At 35.6% G+C, this 22,565-nt stretch overlaps 1 protein-coding gene across 8 annotated transcripts in view; it reads left to right on the top strand.

The window, feature by feature from the left end:
* Window positions 1-22,565, top strand: part of PTPRQ (protein tyrosine phosphatase receptor type Q) — a 124,611-nt gene that overhangs the window by 91,276 nt on the left and 10,770 nt on the right. For 6 of the 8 annotated variants that reach the window (XM_083859427.1, XM_083859429.1, XM_083859425.1 and 3 more), the window contains 8 exons: window positions 3,294-3,393; window positions 4,167-4,295; window positions 5,523-5,567; window positions 12,455-12,536; window positions 16,870-16,960; window positions 18,387-18,463; window positions 20,876-21,010; window positions 21,127-21,252. In XM_083859427.1, the coding sequence (XP_083715553.1) occupies window positions 3,294-3,393; window positions 4,167-4,295; window positions 5,523-5,567; window positions 12,455-12,536; window positions 16,870-16,960; window positions 18,387-18,463; window positions 20,876-21,010; window positions 21,127-21,252 (785 nt within the window). The other 2 variants (XM_083859426.1, XM_083859431.1) reach the window with 2 other exon arrangements.

Genomic DNA, 22,565 nt, shown 5'->3' with positions numbered 1-22,565 from the left:
GCAAGATCTGTTTGCTGAATAAAATGTAAGAGGGGAAAAAACCAAAACAGGGATAAATTCCTCAGATATCCATGTCTCCTCATCCCATCCAATGCCTTCTGTGTGGAACTTTAACATCAAGCACTGCTTTTTAAGGCCAGACTACAGCATACTTTTGTCGGATCTTAGCTACTAAATTTCAGAGTAATTTCATCTTACATGGAATAGATAATCAAAAGCTCTTTGCATGCTTTCTTACAAGAGCTAGGAAATCAATATCAAATTGATACATCACAAGTGATTTAGGTACTGCAGTTAAATGGTCCTGAAGATAGAGCACTCTCTTGAGACACATTGCATGAGGAACCTTGCCCAAAAGTTTCCTTATAGAACATGCTTAGTTATAAGAACATTCTGCTTGCTCTAGAAATATAACTCAGAAAATATGCCAAAAAGTCAGCTTTTATGAATCTTTCCAACCCAATTACTCCTACTGCACACATAACATCAACTGCTCTCCAGGAGAAACTTATGCTGCCTGAAATACAAATTGCAATTTGATTTTAAATCACTTAGCTTCTTTAGTAATAATCTCTGAAATTTGTGGGTTTCCAACACTACACTTTCATTTTATTAGCTAAAACCTTAATCTGAATTCTGGCAGAGGTATTCATAACAGTTCAAAAACCCCTACATTATTCTGGTTTCTAAATCTACTGATATAAAAGGTTTTTGATCTGGAAAATTAGCAATTTAACCTTTCAATGCAATTTAATATTACATGTTCGAAGCAGAAAAAAGTATGGAAAACCTTGATAAATCATTTTGTAAGACATGTCAGATACTCTTGTAAATAATAGTAATAACAACAAATAATACTTGTTCGGGAGGAACACTGAAGCAGGAGTTATGGGAATATACAGCTGCAATAATGTTTTTTAATTGTAGTAAAGGATACATATTAATAGAGCACACCCACCCAATCATATTTGGTGTACCACAACCTTCCTCTTGAGTTCGAGCGGTGGAGTTTCTTCCTTCCAATCCATGACTGTCATTGCAGAGTTAATGTTCATGCTACAATGAAAGATCACAATTTTTCCGTGAGATAATTAAGATATAGTGATAAATACTGTTTAAACTTGTAATATATTAAGGCAGCTTGTAACCTTTTTGTGAACTGATGGCTAGTTCAGGGCATCTGGACTGTGGAGCAACTGGTAGTCCTGTGTAAGCGTATCTTTTCCATGTTAAATGTAAATCTGATGAGGAAATAATCAAAATGGGCTTTCCTGACACTGTCTTTTGCATAGAAACCAACCTTATGGTATTTTATTATTCCAGTTTGATATCATCATGTACTGAGTGAGGCACTTCAGAATTATACATCATGATATTCTCTATTTTGTCTCCTTTCCCACGCCCATGATTATCTCTATGGACATGTCTACAGAGATATGTTTAGTCCTCCCCTGTTGTATGTAAAGAAGCATGAGAAAATGTTTTTTAAATCTCGGTTGGCATTTTAGCAGCACTGTTTTGTTTACTAACATCTGCATTTTTGGATTAATGTTAATTGTACATTTTAACAGAGAACTCACTGTTCAGTGCAAAATAGATAGGACTTCTGTAGGGGTTTCTTTGGCTGTTCTTCTGTTCTTTCAGATTGCTAATACTTTTGCCCTATCACAGAGAAAAGTGAGTGGCAGGAACTTTTTCATTCATTTTCTCATTGAAACATTTTTGTATGTACTTGCTTTTCTATTCTATTATCTTTACCTCAAGTTAAATTACTTCTTACCTTGTAATGTCCAGTGTTGCATCTAAAATTTTACTAATGCAGAGGAAGGATTTTTCAGGTAGTTTTCAAACTATACTGAGTTCTATTGTCTGTCACTTCATACAGACCTGATATTGCTTATTCATGTTGATGTCAATCTACAATAATCTCACACTTCTGATAAATTTCTACCTAGCCTACTGTTTCCTGTGCTGTGCTATTGTAGCTGATTATTCCTGTCTACATGTGGAACCATGCACTTGTTCTTACAAAATTTCATCCCACTGCTTTAGAGTGACTTCTTCAGATAAATCAGGATAATTTTGAATTTTTTTATCACATCTGGACTGTGTACATCAGTTCAGATCATCTGCAATATACTCTCAAATCCAAAAATCATAAAGCCAAGACTGTGGTGCTTCCTAGTGTTTCCTTGGGAGGATGCCATCCCTTGTCTGGGAGATAGTTTCATATGGCAGGAAGCAGCACATTTTCTCCTTCTCCTTGAGGCTAAGCAGGAGCTAAGTTTTTCTACAGTGGATCAGCAAGTGGAGGTGAATGTCAACAAAAGGGAACAATACCAGAAGTTCCTTTGGTCACTCCTCTCCCACTCCTTGGATAACTGTGGTAATTGGGAATTATTGGGGAGTCCCGTGGGAACTGTACCAGCAGTAATATTCCCTAGCTTTTCTTATTTTCACTGTTGCCTAAGAGAAAAAGTTGGTGAATTTTGTTTTAGGTACAGGATTACAGGAAGGGTGGAAAATTAAATGAATCCCAGAAATTATAGAAGTTCAAAAAGAGGCCTAGAAATTACTAATATAAATAGTTCATCAGTTTCTGACTGAGCTTTCATTCTCACCTGGAAGGACTGATTAGAATACCAGCACCTTCACTTTTCTATCATAGAGGCCTTTATGATTAATTTTGACCGACTGATGGTTATTCCTAACAATATCACCAATACTCATATAAACCAGGAACATGAGTTAATGGTCAGTGAGACAGAATAATCCAGAAAGTTCAGATCTTATCACTAGTTCAGTTCTTTCAGCACCCTTAGACTACCTCTAAAAGTAATGTGTTTTACTTCGTGTCTGTGAGTGGCAGCTGCAGGTCTCATTGCTCTAGAGTAGTGCTCCTCCTTTTCCACCTGAGGAGCTGGAGTAGTCCTGCGGAGACTGAAGCAGGAGCTGAACACAGGCCAGTGTTCAGACTGATGTTACTGCAGTATAGATTGACCCTAAACTGTTTAGCAGGCAAAACTGCTGAAAAACAGCAGGCAACACCTGCACATATAGCTGTGTTATAATTATGTATTGGATAGATCAGAGTGCTTAGGAACCCTTACATAAACTGTTTCTGGTTTTGTTATACTTTTCTTTCTGAAGCAGCTCTTCAACAAATATAAAATGGGTGCAGTTACACAAAGACTAAAAGGGTCTGTCTTTCATTATTCCCTAATTTCATTCTGTCAGAAATTTAAAAATTCTGAAAAATCTATGATATATTAGCTTTCCACTTTCTGTTGCAGGTGAAGGACCGACAGGAAGATCTGTAGAAGTTGTTCTTGCTGTTACCTTGTGTATACTTTCAGTTGTTCTTTTGGTGGCTGCAGTATATGCTTTTGCAAGGTGAGATTTATATATCCTTGCCATAGCACATTTGAAAACACTGAAAAAGGGTTTAAAGAAGAGTTGAAAAAGTCCCGTAAGTGGAACTAAGCTGTAATTTCAAAATGTCTTGATTTTTGTCGGTTTTTATGTAGAAATTTAGGGAGAGATTCACAAAAGAATTTAGCTGAGTGAGGGTAACCTCCACAGATGAAGAAAATCCAACTTCTCCAGAGGGTAAATCAGAGGGGTAGCCTTCCTTAACCTTTCAGAGCCACTTTTCTATTGACAGATCAGAGTGTCAGCTGGTTGTAGTTATCATGATGGCTTATACTATCTACAGCTAAATATGATGTAAATACTCTCAATTCTATTTTCTGTCTTCCTAATAAATTTATTCATTAAATACATTGACCTCTCACATGGGGAACACAAATCGAGTTTTAATTCAAATAGTGAACAAAATGCCCATATAAAGAAGCAGGCTGTGTACTGCTCACATGATGCTAGTTTGCTCATTCATCAGTTCTGTTCTTAGCTGCATTATTCAGGCATTACCAAAGAGTTTTTGTAGAAAAACTAAAAGAATACAGCGTGTAGATCCTTTCTTCTCAACTTCAGACAACATAAATTCAGTATTTGACTAAAATACGCTGTTAGAAGAGGGACAAGAATAAAGGCCAAGGAAGGATTCCTGGCAACCATTTTTCAGTTTCAGCCTGTCAAATCAAAGTATTGACATATAAATCTTAAATCTTTTGCATGTGTATTTTTCACTATTATTTTCCATTTAGAATTCGGCAAAAGCAAAAAGAGGGAGGCACATACTCCCCACGAGATGCTGAAATTATTGACACGAAATTCAAACTGGATCAGCTGATCACAGTGGCAGACCTGGAGCTGAAGGATGAGAGATTTACACGGTAAGCGTACTCCTTAGGCAAAACAGTAGTCCAAAGGGTCTGTAGCCATGACCCCTTTCTGACCTTTGCTTGTTTGGAAGTGTTTGTGCTGTTCTTATTTACACAGGTCACTGAGATCCTTTTTCAAAGAGTGACCTCCATCCTCAAGACACTTCTCACTAGCTTTTAGAAAACCACTTCATCTTAACTCTTTTTACAACAAGATAAAAAACTTAGTGCAAATCACTATTTAATTGTATTAGCCAAAGAAGGGCTATATATTTAAAACCTGCAGAATTTCTGAAATTTTTAATGGCCCAATTTCTTGTGTAGGCTGCAAACTTACAGAAGCTTTCTGAAAAAGCCAGACTCCTAGACGTCCATGTCAACTAATTCAAGAACAAATCAACTAGCTCAAGAACAAATCTGTCATTGTTCAATTGACATTTTGAAAACATTTTTCTTTTTTTAAAAAAGGGATTGGCATAACATCTGGGTTTCTGTGGAGCTCAGCACACTGGCTATCCTAATATCTACTCATTTAAGGTTCATGCAGCAATCCATATTTTGTATCTTACAAGAAATATTTATCAGAAAGAGAACTGCATTTTGACTGCCAGAAATATTGGTATTATTCAACAAATAAATATAATGATGATTATCAATAAATATGTGACATCCAACTGTGTTAGAAATATTTGGTGAACATTCTTCACCTGCCTGTATTTTCCCGGCTGTATCACAGATGAAACACTGTGGTAGGCAGTCTCCTTAAAGATGAGAAGGCTAAAATAGTCTTGCCCTAGTAGCCAAATATCCTACTGTTACAGACTAGGAATAGCTGGAAGATGAAAGGTTGTAGCTGTTGACCTGGGGTTTTTGTGTATGTCTGTGTGTGGTACAGAGTAAGTTAATTGCATGTACAAACCTGTTCAAAATAGAGCACACAAGAATGGCTGCTTGTAACAGATGAGAAAACATACTGGGAATCATCTGGAATTCATTGACGTAACGGCTGGGGTATGTCCTGTGCAGGGCACTTGTTCAGAGGGCAGAATTTAGTACCTGCTAATAACAGTGCAAAGCATCCTCTGAAGGCAGAACCATTGCCAATGCACTGCAGTAACTGTGCCTCAAATAAATGATCTTGATGGATTTTCAAAATTACCTTGTTTCCACATTGTTAGCTAAATAAAAATAGTGCTAATGTTGTTTATGTACTAAAGTGTTAATGGATTTTACTTCCAGATACTCTTCATTTTTCTTTAGACGCAAGGAGATTTTTGTCATCCAGTAAGTTTTTGTATTATTCAAGCAACATGGTGTGTTTTCCATTCTGTTCTCTTAACCTGTGTGTTACTGTACTATATTGGATGATATAATTAATCAAAATGAAATTTCAATCTTTGCAGATATTCTAATGACAAACAATGGTATTTTTCATCATGAAATCATGCATATTTTTGGTCCCTAATGTGGAGTTGTAGGAAGTCCACAAGTATTTGGAAATAAATCAGGGTGATTTTTAAATAGAAATTATAACACACTGTGGCAATATAGCCCTGATTATACAACCTATCCTTGAAACAAAGGTAGTGTAAATGCTGTTTCTTTCCTTTGCAATCTAGGATATATATATATTTAAAAGAAATTCTTTTTTTTCCTCAACTGTCGTTTGTACTCAGACTGCAGTTTTTTCATACTATGCCTCTACAATCTCAGCAACATATCCATGCAGTCAAATCTTTTGTTGGTTTGCAGGTACCATTTTGCCACTTTTCTGTCTAAATGATGTGTATTTAAAATTTTTACAGTCTCAAACTCTAAAGGGTAATTGAATATTATAATATTTCATACTTATATACACTTCATTATGTGATTTATGCACAACAAGAACTTTACTGAACAGTGCTTCAGCAGTTTTAGTTACATTACACTTATTTTATTGAGTCAGTCTCACTTTTTGATTTGAAATTTGTCATGTCCTTCTATCTGTATTTTTCCTCTTCCCTCCTTCCAACTGTCCTTTAATGGCCAAAACCAAAGACTTTCTGCTTCTGTCATTGTAATGTTCAGGATACAGCTGTTAAAATTTTAGATTATTATTTTTCAAACCATAGTGTCACTGAAGGTACAGCAGGCTCCTTGCCCAGGTACTTTGTTGAATGTTATGACAAACTCTTGAAGTGCAGGCACTTATTGAGAGCTCCTCAGGACATGATTCATTACATCTTTTCATCTGGAAGACAGAAATTATCCCAAGGTATTCTCCTAGATAACATACATATAGTAATGAGGGGCAGGATGTCCTTTATCTGTTCAAAATTTTAGGTTTTTTTGCCTTTTTTTTTTTTTTTTTTTTAAGCCTCGAAGAATCTTTCACTTTTGGTAAAGTCAGTGGCAAAAAGGGACATTTTAGGTGTCTCCAGTGCTGTCTTTAATACAGTTCATCCTTCCTGGTAATGATGAGTTATACCAGGGAGCTGGCAGAAGCATGGCAGCATATACCAAGACAGCTTACTGCAAAACCCAATTACTAAAATGTTTTTGTTTCCTGTTTTTAGACTTCCACATTTGCACCATGAAAGAACTTTTGTACCTGTTGCCACTGGGGAACAGCTATGCTAAAGTCAATCACAGTCCCAGTTCTTGTGTCAACCCTATCATTCTCATGATTTGTGGCTAAAGTAGTGACATGTTAGCATGTTTAATTATGGTACTTAATGTTGATAACTACAGTCTAACCTTCACAAATTTCCCACACATTTGGAATGGGCATCGCTGCATCTGCACAATCTACATTGGCTGCATTTAGGCAGCTATCTCAGCTGTGTTTGCAATGCTTGTCATGTTACAGTTTGTGGCATCTTGCAAGTGTATGAGGAGGGCAGAGATGGGCAGATTCCTTTATCACACTGGCATGTTTGTATTTTTTGGATAGCAGTAAATCAACTGAAATCTGGTCCAGCTTCCTACCCTGAAAGGGCAATGGGAAGTTTGTGTGAAAATTCTAGGTGAGAACAGAACAATATAGATTTATTCCCTCTACCTACTAATTATCCCATTCAGCGCTCATTTGAAGGGGGTATTTTGGAAAACAGGGGTTTTTTGTCACTTCTCTGACATTATGTTATTTAGCTACTATAAATCAATAAAGGCACACACTTGCAGCTGACAGACTTCATCCACAGAATCAAAACACTCTAGCCTGCTCCATGAGATCCTTCTTGCCTGTCTCTTATTCGTTGTCTCTTCAGACATTCTCTCATACTTAGTGGATCGCAGCTTATGGTCTTGGCTCATATTCTCAGAAAAATTTTACAGCTGGTATCTCATGAGAAAAGCAATAAATTAGAAAAAAATTTTCTGTTCTGTATGAATATGACTAGAAATATTTTTCGTCATTCTTAGATTAAAAATTCGACAGCTTAAAGCTCAGCAAATATTCAGTTTAGGTTAATCAAAACATTATATTTCATACATTTTTATAACTTTTTTAATATTGTTTTGCACTGCAAAAGTCAGTTTTAGTAGGAAAAGAGAAATTTAAAAGTGCCAGCCATTCAGTTTTGAAAATTTTGAAGCTCTTTTGTGGGTAACACGTGGTTTTTTTTGGACCAGGAAATTAAAGGGAAATCCCAGTTCCAGTGGTAGTCTTTTAACTATAATAAAAATCATTTAAAAAATTATTGACAAACTTCAGTGGCTAAAATTACTAATACTAGCTAGTATGTATACACTCACTTTCAACAAGTCTTTGTTAAGCATTTAATCAATTGGATGTAGTTTCAGAGGGCATGCTGGGAATTGAGTTGCCCTGAATCTGGTGGAAAATGCAATATTTATGAATCCAAAATGCTAATTTTGAATGTTTGGGATGTACATTGCATTCCATGATGGTGGAGATGGTGTGAGACAATAGTAGAAAACAACCTTGTTCAAAACACATATAGCCCATCAATCTAAATTGGATTAAACACCGTTTCATTAGGCGCACTGAATATACATATGCTGGATGGTCTCATTATTTGCCTTATTTACAACAGATCCACAGGGTTTGCCAAGTTGCTTTTCAAAGCAGACATTAATCTTCTGTGAATAGATTCTATCCTTAAATTTTCAGTGTGCACCAGGTTTGGTGAGATACAAGTAACTCTTCCCTGTTCCGGGTGATTACCTAGGAAAGAACTTCTCTGGCATCCTACTTTTGCAGTGGTTTCCGCAGCAAGAACAAAGCCATTTAGATCCCCGTTTTGTTTCCAATCTTTCCTTGAGAAGTTGAACCTTGTGGTTGATCCTTTGAGGCTTTTGTTTCACTTCTTGGCAGCTTGTCAAGACAGTGGGGTCAAAAGAAATATTTCTGCTTTACAGACATTGTAGCCCCTGCAAATACCAGATAATTATAATTCCTTATGGAAAAGTATTGTATAGAAAATTATTGTCTGATCTTATATTTCCAATACACTACGCATTCAGTGGGTGTCTATATTTGAGGTAACAATTTTGCACACATGTTTATTTCTATAGACCAGCCTAATACTTTCTTTGTGTAGACAGACCTGTCTTCCTTTGAGTAGAGATAGGCATGGGTTCTGCCTTGCCTTTTTCTTCAACAAGTTTCCCTTTAGTAGTCAGCTATTCAAAAATAGCTTCCTGAAGTTTGTGTTCCAGGAGAACAAGGTTTATGAATGTATATGTCCTGATACAATGGAAAAAATGACCATGTATTCTCTTTCCTTAGGCCTTTAATATGTAGGAAGGGTTAAGCCCAATATTGCTCTCAATTAACTTGTTAAAAATTAGTTCCTCTGTTGGTCCTAGGAAGTGTCAGTTGTGCTTATGAGTTAAGCTTTTTGCCTACATAGTAACTTCTGTAGTTTTCTGGTTGGACAAAGTTTTAATTCCCTGTGGATTTTAGATGATTGACCCAGAGAGAAAGCTGAGTCTGTGTGACAATACGTCTTCAGTTATCTCTGCCAACACAAATAAATGGCTTCTTTCTAGCTCTATCATAAGTAATCTGAGTGGGATTCAGAGTTTTGATAGTCTTCAAAAAAAAACCCCACACATGAAACAATACACTGTTTTAAAAGAAAATCAGATTTAAGGCTATAAAACATTCTTTATCTTAGAGAATGTTTTTCTTTCCTCATTTCAAAGTCAGACAAGTAGGAATCTGAAATGGTCCAGCTGAAATAGGGAAATTTTCATCTTCATGGCTTGATTTTAAATTGTGCTCATCAAGATCTAGATATTTATATTTTTAAGTTTTATACAAAACAGTGGGAAATGTGGAGAACAAGATTACAGGTAGGTGAGTATTTGTTCATTGACAAAATACTGTAAGATTATTACTATGTATTTCAAGTCAAGAGACACAGAAAAAACCTATTTTTTTAAGCCTAAGGATGCTGAAACTGTGAATTGCTAAGACTTTAGTGAGAACACAAAATTCATCCCTTCTCAAGATCCTTACACAACAAAGCCAACACCTTTGCCACGGTTAGACAAGCTAGACATTAACTTTCCTATAAGCACTTTGAAGTAAATCAACTTATTTTCTGAGGTGCCAAGCCACTGCTATGTGCACTTGCTGCTAACCAAAGTGTGACAGTTCAGTAGTTCTAAAAATCACTTAAATTCCTACAGATAAAGGTTAAAGTGTCAACTCATAGGTGCCTCACTTCTTAAAATAAACTTATACTACTGGATCTGTGTATCTTCAGCACTGAAACACTAAATGGCCTACCTGGATTGCTTATGTACAGCACAGAAGTAATTTTTACTCCCTAATGACCAAACTATATTTTCTTACTACTTATTATGTCCCTCATAGCATTAAGACCCTCATTGCTAAAAATTTGAGAGGAGAGTATTTGAAAAATTACTGGAATGTCAACTGGGACACGACTTTTTTCTGTTGTTCTATGGTGAGGATAGGTGAATTCAATGTAAAAAGAAGTGTAACTTACCTTCAAAGTCTGCTTATAATTTTGACCTGAAAAAAAAAAGCCTACAAAAAAGTTTCTGTTCTAGTCAAAGACAAATATATATTTGTGTGCCATACTTTGGTACAGCTATTAAAAATCCTATTTTTATTAGAAAACTTTCATTTTGTAATGTTGCCAATATTACTAGAAGGTAGTTTCATCTGCCACATAATGGAAACAACTTATGTGATACAATAAGCATAAGCTACATGTCTAAACATTCTGAATAAATAGAGTGGAATGCTTTCTTATCTTATTGCCTCTTTTTTCGCTCTGAAGCTGTCCTTCAGTTGTTCTTGGTAAGCGCCTTTATTTCTGTGAGTAATTTTAACTCCAGTGAGACTGATCCAGTGAGGCTTTCATAGCTAGTTTGCTTTGGTTTAGGATAATGTTCTAAAAAAGTATGTACAGCAAAGGCATCCTTCGTAGCTTTAAAATTAACTTCTCTGATGCTTAATAATAAATTATTTAATAGTTGTATTAATCTCATTTTATTATCTCAATTAAATTTAAATAATTAAGAATAATTTATTAAGCCGACTAATTTAAAAGCAATTTTTTTCCTTTTCTACTAGAATTATGACAGCAACACAGTAGAAATTTGTATTATAGAATAATTTTTGTAATATTTTCTGTAAGAATGTATATTTGGAGGAACAGACACATAAAAGAGGTACTTGAAGATTTTTGAAGGACCAGTTTGTCTTTTAAACTAAATTATTACAAACTTCTTTGGTCCTTCAGACAAACTTTCTGAGGGCTCAAAATTTGGTTTCTAAATCTATTCAGAGGCAATTGTGACCAAGTTTCAAGGCTATCTGAAAGTCCCCTGAGTACAGATGCTCATGTACTATCTTCATGAAACCTGCCGTGAGATCCAGTTAAAGACTAAATATGTATCATAGGTTTTAAAATTGACATATACAGAAACAGCCATGAGCATGTGAAAAGACACTAATTCTTAAAACCTTTAGAAGAACAACCGCAGCTTTGGTTTCTGAAGATATCACCAGTATCGTGATTCATCTGTGACTCATTTTAGATATCTGCTTCAAATGAGATGAAATTACACCTATTTCTCCTCATTGATTTTAAAAGAAATCTAGAGTGACTGAGAAATAGGTGTCTGTGTTCAGTCAGGTTGATCCTATCCTGATGCTCTGAAATGGTGCTTAGAAGAATGATATTCGGTAAAGAATGCAAAATTAAGCCTTTCAATGTGTATGTAGTGGTGTGCAGCATGTATGAGTTTCCCAGGGCCATATGAGCCCAGAGCACTGTAAAGTGATCTAAAGAAAATGATAGAAACTGTAACTATGTTTTCCATATCTTCTGATACCTGAGATAAAAACTAATAAAGACAATCACCCAAGGTATGTCATTTTGAATCCATAAGGGAAACCAATCTTTAGGTACATGGTATTTAATCTAGAACCTATTAAAATGCACAATATTTCTTAACTCTCAGCTTGCTACATTTAACAAAAATTTCTATTTCAGGTTACTTAGTTATAGAAAATCCATCAAGTAAGTTTATTAAAAATTTTTATGTTGTGTTCATCACCGAGTCTCAATGTGTGGTTCCTTCCTCTATGTTTATTAGAAAAAAACTCCAAGCTACGTATAAATCATAAAAGCATGACTAATTGCATGGTAACTGGAGAAAAGCTTTCTCTCTCTCTGGGGTGAAGCCTGCATGTCTGTGTTTTAGCTTGAGAAGTAATACAGGGTTATTTAAACTCCTCAGGACTTAAAAACCATGTCATTATGAGAATGAGGTCACTGCAATATTTTATGCATCTAAAACCTTGCAATGTGTAAAATGTTTTCTGTCTGACAAAGAAGTATTATGTACCTTAGAATGCAATAATAGGCTTACAAATTTACTTTAATGTCAAAACCTCACCTTGAAATGGTGTTACCTATAAAAACAATCATAGCCTACAGTACTGTTAACATTAGCAGCCTTAAATATTTTGTGGGGGGAACAACAAGGGAGTAAAATGTCTCTCTTTTAAGTGATTGAAAAGAAATCAAATAAGCACAGTGTAAGCAATTTATAATTTTCTACCTATAAGTATCAGTTTCCATTGAACTGGAAAATATTGTTTATTAATAAACTACAGGAAAATAACAAGAATGACAAAGATATTCTCTATGGGTTTCTAATTTTTCTGTCCTTACTTTCAGGCCAATAAACAAGAAATCCTTTCTACAACATGTTGAAGAGCTTTGCACAAACAACAACCTAAAGTTTCAGGAAGAATTTTCGGTATGTTGCTAGCAGTTGTCACAACATCGCAAGGCCTTCAGTCGTTTCATGTGTCACATTTCATGTCCATTTTAAGCAGGCAAGGCCATGAAGGACTCTGGCCTTGATAATCAATACCCAATTACCAGGTTGATTGTTTAGAATGTAACAGTACACTGATTTGGATTCTGCAGCCTATACTACAACCTGGTCAGATTTATTCACCTTAGTGTCAGCCAAAGAGAATCTTTAGAGAATCTCCAACATTTCAAGAGCACCATATTTATGTTTTATGTATCTAGTGTTGCATATGTAGGTTATCGAAAAAGATGTTATTTAGAGTTTTCTAACATGTACACAGGTATATTTAACTGCTATAAATATGTTTGTTTTCCTGATGTTTGTTTTCCTGATGATGACTCCAAAAGCAGAGTTAATATTCACTCCGTAAAATTTTCAGGCCCCAGTCATACTACTGTGAAACTCAGAAATGTTTTTCTTTCATAGATTTTGGGGCAGAAAGTCAAGGGTTTGCACATGGTACTTTGGTTTTTCTTCCTCTACAAGTAATAGGTCATATTTCTCATGCCCTTGAGAATAGCTTCCATGTGAATAGCCTCCATTTCCTTACATGAGCAGATGAACACAGCAAGACTGTCTTTCTTTCTGGAAAGAGCCTAGTTCTCAAAATATACATTACCAATAATATAATGAATGCATAGTTTCAAATTTAAATTTCAACGTTTTCATTATTTTCATTAAGTAATATTTTATGGCTATCATATTTTTTTCTCAACAATAACTTCTTGTTATTTCAGAATCTTTATCATCATTATCTTTCTTAACACATGCAGTCGTTTGCCCAAAAATAATTTGTCACTGTCCAGTGACTTTATTAGTTTGGATTTATAAATTTACCATGAATAATTTACAGTTGGATTAACAAAAATGAAGACTTTACAATTGGCTTTTCTTCTGCTAGATTATAATACTTCAATTTCCAAGGGAACACTAACAAAAGTGTTTAAAGATTAATGGTATTTCCTACAGATTTTTTTGTTATGCTCATTAGGCAAAATTGGTCTGGATTTCATAATAAAAAGCACCATAAAATTCTCAGAGCAATAGAGTAAGAATATTTTTTCCTAAAACCAGAAGTGTTATTTCACTTGAGCAAAAAATGATTATAGTTAAATTATGCATGACTGAACTGAAGATGAAAAGTTTTAATATCAATAACACTTTCACAGTTAACATTCATTACTGGAAAGTCTCTACTACTACTTTCTTTAGGTGTGACTCACACTGGCTAAGCCTTACAGCATTGTAATTCTTAAACAACAATGTTTTATCAAACCAAAATCTTGGCAACCTGCATAAAATTTAGAGAAATACAAGAAGCTGAAGTCAAATTATAGTCAAACTATAATAGACATATTTATATGTCATTTAGGTTCTCAGTGTTTTTTCTCTCTGAACTTCAACTTCCATGTTTCAGAGTGTAGTGATATTTTCCCAGATGACTTGTCCAAGGCAGGCAGAATTTTGAGGTAGATTCCATCCCTCAATCCGAGTGTATCTGTACTATTTGCAGCATGTCTTAACAGGTAAACAATAGGATTGACAGCACACTTGAAATGATGTTGGTAATGACAATGCTCAGAAACAGGGAATGCACCTAATAAACAAGCAGACCTCATGATCTGCATTGTTTTTATTCACACACAATTCTACTTTTACATAAATGACTTGAAAGTCCTGCAACGTGTGTAGGAAAGATTAGCTCAAGATACAAACCTTTGAATATGATGTAAACCCATATCTGCAGCACATAACTAAGTAGTGAAACACTGGAACAGGTTGCTTGTAGAAGCTGTGAATGCTCAATCCCTGGAAGTGTCCAAGGCCAGGTTGGACAGGGCTTTGAGCAACCAGGTCTCGTGGAAAGTGTCCCTGCCATGGCAGCATGGAGTTGGACTAGATTATGTTAATTTCCCTTCCAACTCAAACTGTTCTTTGGTTCTATGAAAAGCATAGTGCTGAGCTTGCTTGGGCTCTCAGTCTGTCCCTGGATGAGTAAATTCAAGTTTACTGGGAATGGAATATGAGAATATGATAATTTACATTAATAGACAGCTAGTATATTCCCTGAGTTGGATTTGGACTGTTTCACCTAGCAGTCTTCCTGGACAATTCCAAGATATGCTTTGGTAGGTAAAGTAGTCTAGGGATAATTTACCGTAGGCAGTTTGTGGACAACAAATATGGTTTGGAGTTTTCCAGCATAAATGTGAGTCTTTCCATTTCACTTACTCTTGTAATCCATGGACACTCCTAGTTTCATCTAATGTGCTTGACTGACCAAACTGCAGTGCCAGGACATCTTCAGGGGCCAATCTCGGTTCAGGTGAACATGGCCTGTGTGTAAATGTGATAAGAAGGGAATCTGGACCTCAGAATGGATATGTATCCATTTCTTGTCAGAAAAGACAAGTTTAAAGAAACCATAGGGAGCCAAAGTAACTGATGACAGGTGTCACCTCACCGCTATTCAAACTTCCAGCTTTCCAGCTGATTCCTGAGTCTCTCAATACATTTGGAGACCTATGCTTTTCTAGTAACTGGCAAATTACTGAGACAAAAATACTTGCATAATACTTGTTTTATGTTAAGTTCTGCTCATGAATAAAAAAAAATGAAATCTTTCAAAGTGTCACCAGTGTCACAAAAGTACTACAATAAACAAAATGCAAATTGTTCATTTCCTTTTTTTTTTTTTTTGAGTTTGCAAAGAAACATGGTTTCTGTAACAAGTTTTTACTGAGTCTTAGAACCCAAATAGTCTTTCCCCAAATCTGAAAATAATAGATAAAACTGAAATCCCTACTATTGCAGAGAGTTGGTACAGGGCTTTTGAGCACTTGTTCAGTTATGGAAGCATCCTTATGAAAATAACAACATCTGCTTCTCTATAGCCTCTCCACTACAAAGTGCTGTATAATGGTGCTACTCCTACAGCAGTTAACTGGCAGGCTAAAACTCAGAGGAGTGAGGCAAATGAGGCAAGTTAAAGTTCACATGATTGTGGGCCCAAAACACTTGCAAAATAGGCATTTTGTGTATTTCTTTCCTTCATGAAAATATTCAATGACAGAAAATTTGTGGGAGAGTTTTAGCTTTCTGAATGAGAGGAATTTTAACATGTCCTCCTTTAACTGTGTTTTACACACAAGGCTGACAAAACATATGAATTAACAATGAAAAAAAATCACTGTAATAAACTAGTCCTGGTTTTCCATTTTTAAAATTACATCTCTCATGTATTTATTTATTTATTTGCTAGGAGATTCCCATTAAATGTTATTCATAAAAGACAGACTGTCTCAAATACCTGGGCAAAAGGGCACAATTAATATTGAGCCTGATAGTAAGACTATCTACCCAGCTTTTGGAAGTAGCCCATGGAGACAGTAACTGCTAATACTAAAAGAAAAATTTGAAGGGTTTACTCTGCATAAGCAGCAAAATTTTTTATTGTACTCATTCAAAGCAATAAATAGACCTCTTAATTTATATCTTAGATATAAAAAACAAACTTGTGTATAACATTTGTTAAACAAAGCAAAATTCTATTGAAGTTAACAATGTGTGTGATGTTTTGAATTCTGTATTTTCTGTGTTTTCTATTCTCTTAACACCAAGGTCATAATTTTCTCCATTAACAAGTCCTGGAATTGTCTCCACTCTTTTAATCCACTGTGTAAATTATACCTGGTTATGCACACAAACATCCCCATCAAATAAGTTCCTCAGCATGAATGACTTGTTCATCTCTGTCCTCCAGTAACAGAATGAACAACCAGTTATGAAACTGCAGTACAATCTAAAATAACTCTTCCTACCCTTTTCACAAACAGTATCATGAACAATAACTAATTGCCAGTTCTCTCAACTTAATTAAATTCTCATCAGTTCTCATGCTGTACCACAAACTCTCCCAAGCTACAGGAGTCAGGAAAAGGCATTATTCAAGACTAAGTCTGAGTCAAGTATGTGACTTCATGAAAAAAACCAGAAAACTGCAAAAGGTGATAGATTGGCTTTATCCAGGCTTTTAGAGGTGAAAGTTCAAGTAAGCTTAATTGTTCTAATTGACAGCATTGTCTGCAGTGCTGTATCTAACATTGCTGGTGTAACTGGGGTTGACAGTGAGGTGGGAAGCTCTGTAATGCTTCCAGCTGTTCTTAGAAATGCACTGTTGCAGAACTGTAGAGTTTTTCCTCTTCCTGGATGATCGTGTCATATTTTAAATTCAAGTGGAAAATGTTTCCAAAAAGCATTTATTCCTCTGCAGGAACTCCCCAAGTTTCTTGAAGATCTTGCTTCAACGGATGCTGATCTGCCTTGGAACAGGTCTAAGAATCGTTTCCCAAACATAAAGCCATGTACGTGTGTTTACTGACCAAATCCTCCATTTTGCTCTTTACTTTCAATAGTGTAACAGATATTTGGAATACAAGCGTATTTTTGTTTGATCTGTCTTTGAAATAGCAGTACAATCATGTCCACATTATGAAATAATTTTCTGTCAAGTAATCCGTCTTTACTTTGTGGGTTTTTTTAAAGACCCAGTTTTATTTGCAAGAAGCTTTCAACTTGCTCTCACAAGCTTTAATATGCAGGTGCAAGAAACTGTACCCTCAATAGTTTCTTGGCTTTGTAATTCAAGCCATGTAGCAAACTCTTTAAAATTCTTCCTCATTATTTTTTTTTCCCCCTTTAGTAAGAAGCAATTTTTTAAACATATAAAATCCACATGTTTGTGCGTTCAGCTACCTCAGGAGTCTGGATATGCTTTCTTGTGGATATGTGTACATGTGCTACAAAGGCTCCACAGAAGATCAGAGTGACTGTATGATAACTTGTAAGCCCAGGCTAGATATTATCACAGGAGACAGGAGTCTGTCTCTCTATACTCAACACTGCTTCATTTTTCAGTTAATAAGACAAGAAATGTCATTATTATTTTAGGCATTAGCTGTGATGTGAGATGGAGTGCATGGCATTCCTGGTTAATAATGCTACATTCTGTGCTATTAACTTTTCAGAGCAGCTGTTCCTGCAATCTATTGCCTTGTTCAAGACATATTCTAAGTTTCAGTCACTAAAAATTTATCTTCATGACAGACAATAAAATATAAATAAATATGTTTAATAAATATTTAACTCTGTATTCTAATGTTCTGTACTAAGTTGAGAACCAAACACCAAAATTCTGGTGTTACACACATAATATGTTTCTTGGATTTTGTAATTTCTGCATATATACTGTGGGACCAAACCTGAAACCCTAGCTTTTTTTTTTTTTTTTTTTTTTTTTTTTTTTTGTTTGTTTGTTTGTTTGTTTGTTTTAAATAATGACTTAGCCTTATGTAAAGAAGTAAAACTATAGAAAAGTGCCAGAATCTGGCTCAGTGGCCTGGGCAGCAACTATATAGAAAAAACTATCAAGTCCCTGCCTCTGCCCTCTGATTCACACAGAAGCTGTGTGTACTAGAACAACATAGCTTGAAGTACACAGGCTCCTTTTAGGTACAGAATCCTCCCACATATACATCAAATTGGAGGTTTTGCCTCATTCACCATTTAAATTAAATTAAAATGTATTATATGCAACATGTCTGGAACACTGAAGACCATACAGTAATAGAAAAAGGTTAAATTGCCTTTATAATTATTGTTCTACTCTGTCAAATATTGTTACTGTTAATAACAGTATTTTTGATTTCTTAGCACTCCAGAAACACTTTTTACATGTTTAATGGGTTTTGAACCAATCTTTTAGTTAACTGGACTTTACTTCCATGATAGATAATAACAACAGAGTAAAGCTGATGCCTGATGCTGGTATTCCTGGATCTGACTACATTAATGCCAGCTATGTGTCTGTAAGTAGAAGGTCTCTCACGTTTTTACTTTATTGTTTTCTGGTAGAAGAATAAAAAGATAACTTGCAACAAAAACAGTATTCTAATTTTTCTTTCATTCACTACAGCCACTGTTGCCATGACATTGTTCAAGTGACCCTTGTGGCACTAAGCATGACAAGTTAAAAATATAGATATCCCATTTCATTGCTAAGCAATGATTTCCAGTAATAATCAAAACGGTGTCCAGGAAATTGTTTTTTATAAATTATCTCATACTATTATCATAAAGGCCAATAGTGGAACTCCCACTGAGGTCAATTGTTTAGATAGGTGTTATTTGGCCTCTTGATTCAGGAGTTGAAGTTGTTGTATATGAATAGGACAATGCAAAGATAACTGAACTGAAAAATTTCACAGAAATGGCTAACAGTTGTGGCATGCTCCTTACTATTTTTTGAAAGTTATGATGGAGGAAAATGAAAGTAGGGTTCCTAAAGAAGAAAGTAATGCTATATTTTTCATTCTCAGCTTTCTTCACGGACTTTCCCATTTTCTTATTGTGTGCTCAGTAAATTCTTCATCTATATTCTAATTTCATTTTTGTCCTGTTAAAGCTCAAAGCGTGAATTATAGTTATGTGTCTAATCTCTTCTAGCAGTGGCTGGTGATCTTACATGAGGTCAAGACTTGAATGAAAAGTACATTAAGTACATTTCAAACACAGCAAGACAATGCAGAGTGCAGTCAAAAAAGATGACATAAAGGAAAGTAGAAATAGTTATTTGCAGGTAACTAAGAGACATTACAGAGAATAAGCAGTAGAGCTGATAGGAGATAGAGCTTCCTCTCTTATTAGCAAATGGTATTTATTCCCATTATGCCTTTGCTCAGAGGGTTAGCAGATGGGAAGAACCATGCCATCTGATGCTGGGACTATACACAGAATGATTGAGAAGGAAAGCAGAAGCATCTTGGACCATGGTCTAGTCTTTACCTTTCTTGTCACTGACAGGCCAAGCCTTAGGAAGGGAACACTAACAGCAACTTCCAAAAATTTGCAGCAAAAGCTAGCTACGGAGTATTCCCTGCTGAGATTTTGCTTGTGTGTGTGATTTTGGATGACTATCAATGAACAGACAATTCCAGTGTTATGGTTTCTCAAGGCTAAAGTTTTGCCCTTCATATGCTCTCACTTTCCATGTTTTTTGATGTATAAATATATAAATGCATATTGCCATAAACATGCAATGTGTATGTGTATTTACCTAGGCCTATTTACATATGCAGGCTTGTAAAGAAAGGAAAAGAGAAGTCTTGTGCACAGTTTTAACAAATGGGAACTCTGCTGCTACTTTGACTTTCCTTGGTTAAACCAAGTTACTAAACTGAGCTTTGCATCCCTGAATTATAGTTTCTCACCTCACTCTTAAACTAAGGAGGATTAACATAGTTTCCCACTGCCACCTGTTCTTTATATTATAGATGGAGTAAGTAACAGGCAGCTGTGAATTATAGGGCTATAATTCCAACAAGAAGCTTTGGTAGTGCTATAAGCCACTGTGTCATTTGTTTCGAGCAATAAGCAGAACACTGTGATATTATAAACTGCTAGTTCTATGGCATAAATTTATTGTTATTATTGCTATTGTTATTGTTTTAGATTTTCTGCAGTACATAATAGTTCCTGTAGGTGCACTTCTTTTCTAGGAGGAACCAGATCCATGTGAAACCATGCACTCAGAGCATCTGTAGATTTTTTTCAATAGACTTCCTTCTTCCTAACTTTTTCACCAATTTATAAATTAACCAAAGAGCAGAAGCCAACACTAAAATAAAACTCAACACTTCCAGTAGTTTTCTTGAAGATCTTTCATCAGAAACCATTTATTTCAGTAAGCTTCAGCCCCATGTTACAGAAGATCCCAGACCAAATGACCAAAGAACAAGGTCATTATTGTGTGTATTGCTTGCACTGGCTCTCAGACTGCTCCTTAGTTGTTTCCCTGGCTCCACTGCTCCTTAGCAGTATTTGATTATACTTTGTTGGCCAGCTCTTGATTTAGCTCTTGGTGGCATTTGGCTGGATCTGCAGTAAATATAATACAAAGGCTTAGATACTTTTAAATGGGAATTGATGACCATTTAAAAGTAATGCATTAACATTGGCTAAATGCATTTCTATTACCATGGCCCTTCCCATACTTGAGTAGAGTATTGGTTCATAACTGGACTTTAAAAAAAGCCATTTCTTTCTTAGTTTTCCAAGGCGGCCTGCCATGCAGTGACTATCCAGGCATATGCCAATTTGTTTAGTACATCTGACAAGGTTTTAGCCTTAGGCATGGCAGATACAGGCACAACTATGAGTCACAGGCAAACTCTTTTGTTTCCTTGCCAACTATTATGTATTAAATATTTTCTCTTTCTTAGGGCTATTTATGTCCAAACGAGTTTATTGCAACTCAGGGACCATTACCAGGAACAGTGGGTGATTTCTGGAGAATGGTGTGGGAGACAAGAGCTAAAACACTTGTGATGCTCACACAATGTTTTGAAAAAGGACGTGTAAGTTACCAGTGAAATGATTTAAAGCATTTGATGTAATTGGAAATTCTATATGTAGTTTCTGTCAAGATTATAATATGATAGTTGTTAATTAATTAGTAATCATCTCCCTGCAGATAAGATGTCATCAGTACTGGCCAGAAGATAATAAACCTGTCACTGTGTTTGGGGATATAGTGATTACTAAATTGATGGAAGATATTCAAATAGACTGGACTATCAGAGATCTAAAAATTGAAAGGGTAAGCCAGCACTATAAGTTGATAAAAAAAGATTCATCTAACACTCCAAAGAACATCAGATATGCTATATCCTGCCCAACTACTCCCTTGATATTCTTCTTTTAATCTTTTAGTGCATATGCATCATACCGCCTAGTTGTCCTGCATTTTATTTTCATCCATGTTTTATTTCCTGAGAATTTCTGTCACAAGTAGCTCAGATATTCATCCAATATGCTATGAAGGGCCTACTAAGGTTACTGAACTTCTGGTCTGGTGGGAGGTGAAGTTTCTGCTTGGACACCTTGGTGTCTGTTCTAGAAAGGAGTAATCCTAACCGTTTTGGGATCAGACAAATCCCTTTGAATGTATCCCTCTCAGATTAAAGGGCAAGGTTCTCTGGTGCAGCTGTTTTGCATTGTACCAGCCATTGGCCTCCACCCCCAGGAGATTCACGTAATATAAATGAGAATCATCAGTACTACTCCTACTCTTTGTGCTGGGAAGGAGGAGTAGGGGTGCGGCAGAGATCTTCACCTTCGTTATGACCCACAACTGCAGTTTCCATGCTTTGGAAGAATTATAACCCAGCATTAAGTCAAGTGCTCAAAAAGCAATCTGCGAATAAAACCAAAAAATTAAGTCAGCTTTCTTTTGCACTCCCAGCATTGATCTGTGTTGTACATAGTGCAGCCATGTCCTAATGCAGGCATTACCATCCTGTAGCATGTGCATGTGACAAAGGGCACACAGCAGGAAGGGGCTGATCTCAGTGGTCACTCCACAGGGATATGTTGTGCACACAGTACAGAGAAACTGAATATTTAAAAATGATTGAGAGAAGACAAACCTTTTTTCAGCTAAAAATAGAACGTAGAGAAACAAGACTGGAAAAAGGACTATTTAGAATAAAAATGACTGCCAGCAAAATACCAAGTCACTTGTGTTAATGAGGGTGAGACTGAAAAGAAGATAATCTGAATTGAGCCATCTACGGTAGCTGAACTACCCTTCACAAGAAGCTATGCCCTTTATAAGCATGTCATTAAATGTGCTGTATTGCTGGTTTTAAGATTGTATGTCCATTCACAAGTGAGTGGATGCTTGATGATCTTCCAGTGAAGATAAAAAGGTATGTGAACCAAATAACTCAAAATCATTGCCATTGTGCATCCAAAGTAATTTCTCTTCCATTTTTACATTGATCAGCTTTTAAAAAAAATAGTACAACTACAAAATAGCTGCTACACATAATTGTTCACCATTGTTCAATATTTCTTGCAATATGAAAGAACTAAATGATTGGTTAAAAAGAGATTAAAAAAACCCAACTG

The sequence above is a fragment of the Zosterops lateralis genome (assembly GCF_965231275.1).
Source record: "Zosterops lateralis genome assembly, chromosome: 4".
Taxonomy (NCBI): Eukaryota; Metazoa; Chordata; class Aves; order Passeriformes; family Zosteropidae; genus Zosterops; species Zosterops lateralis.
Note: the sequence above shows the minus strand (reverse complement) of the source record. Positions and strands in the feature narration are given on the sequence as shown.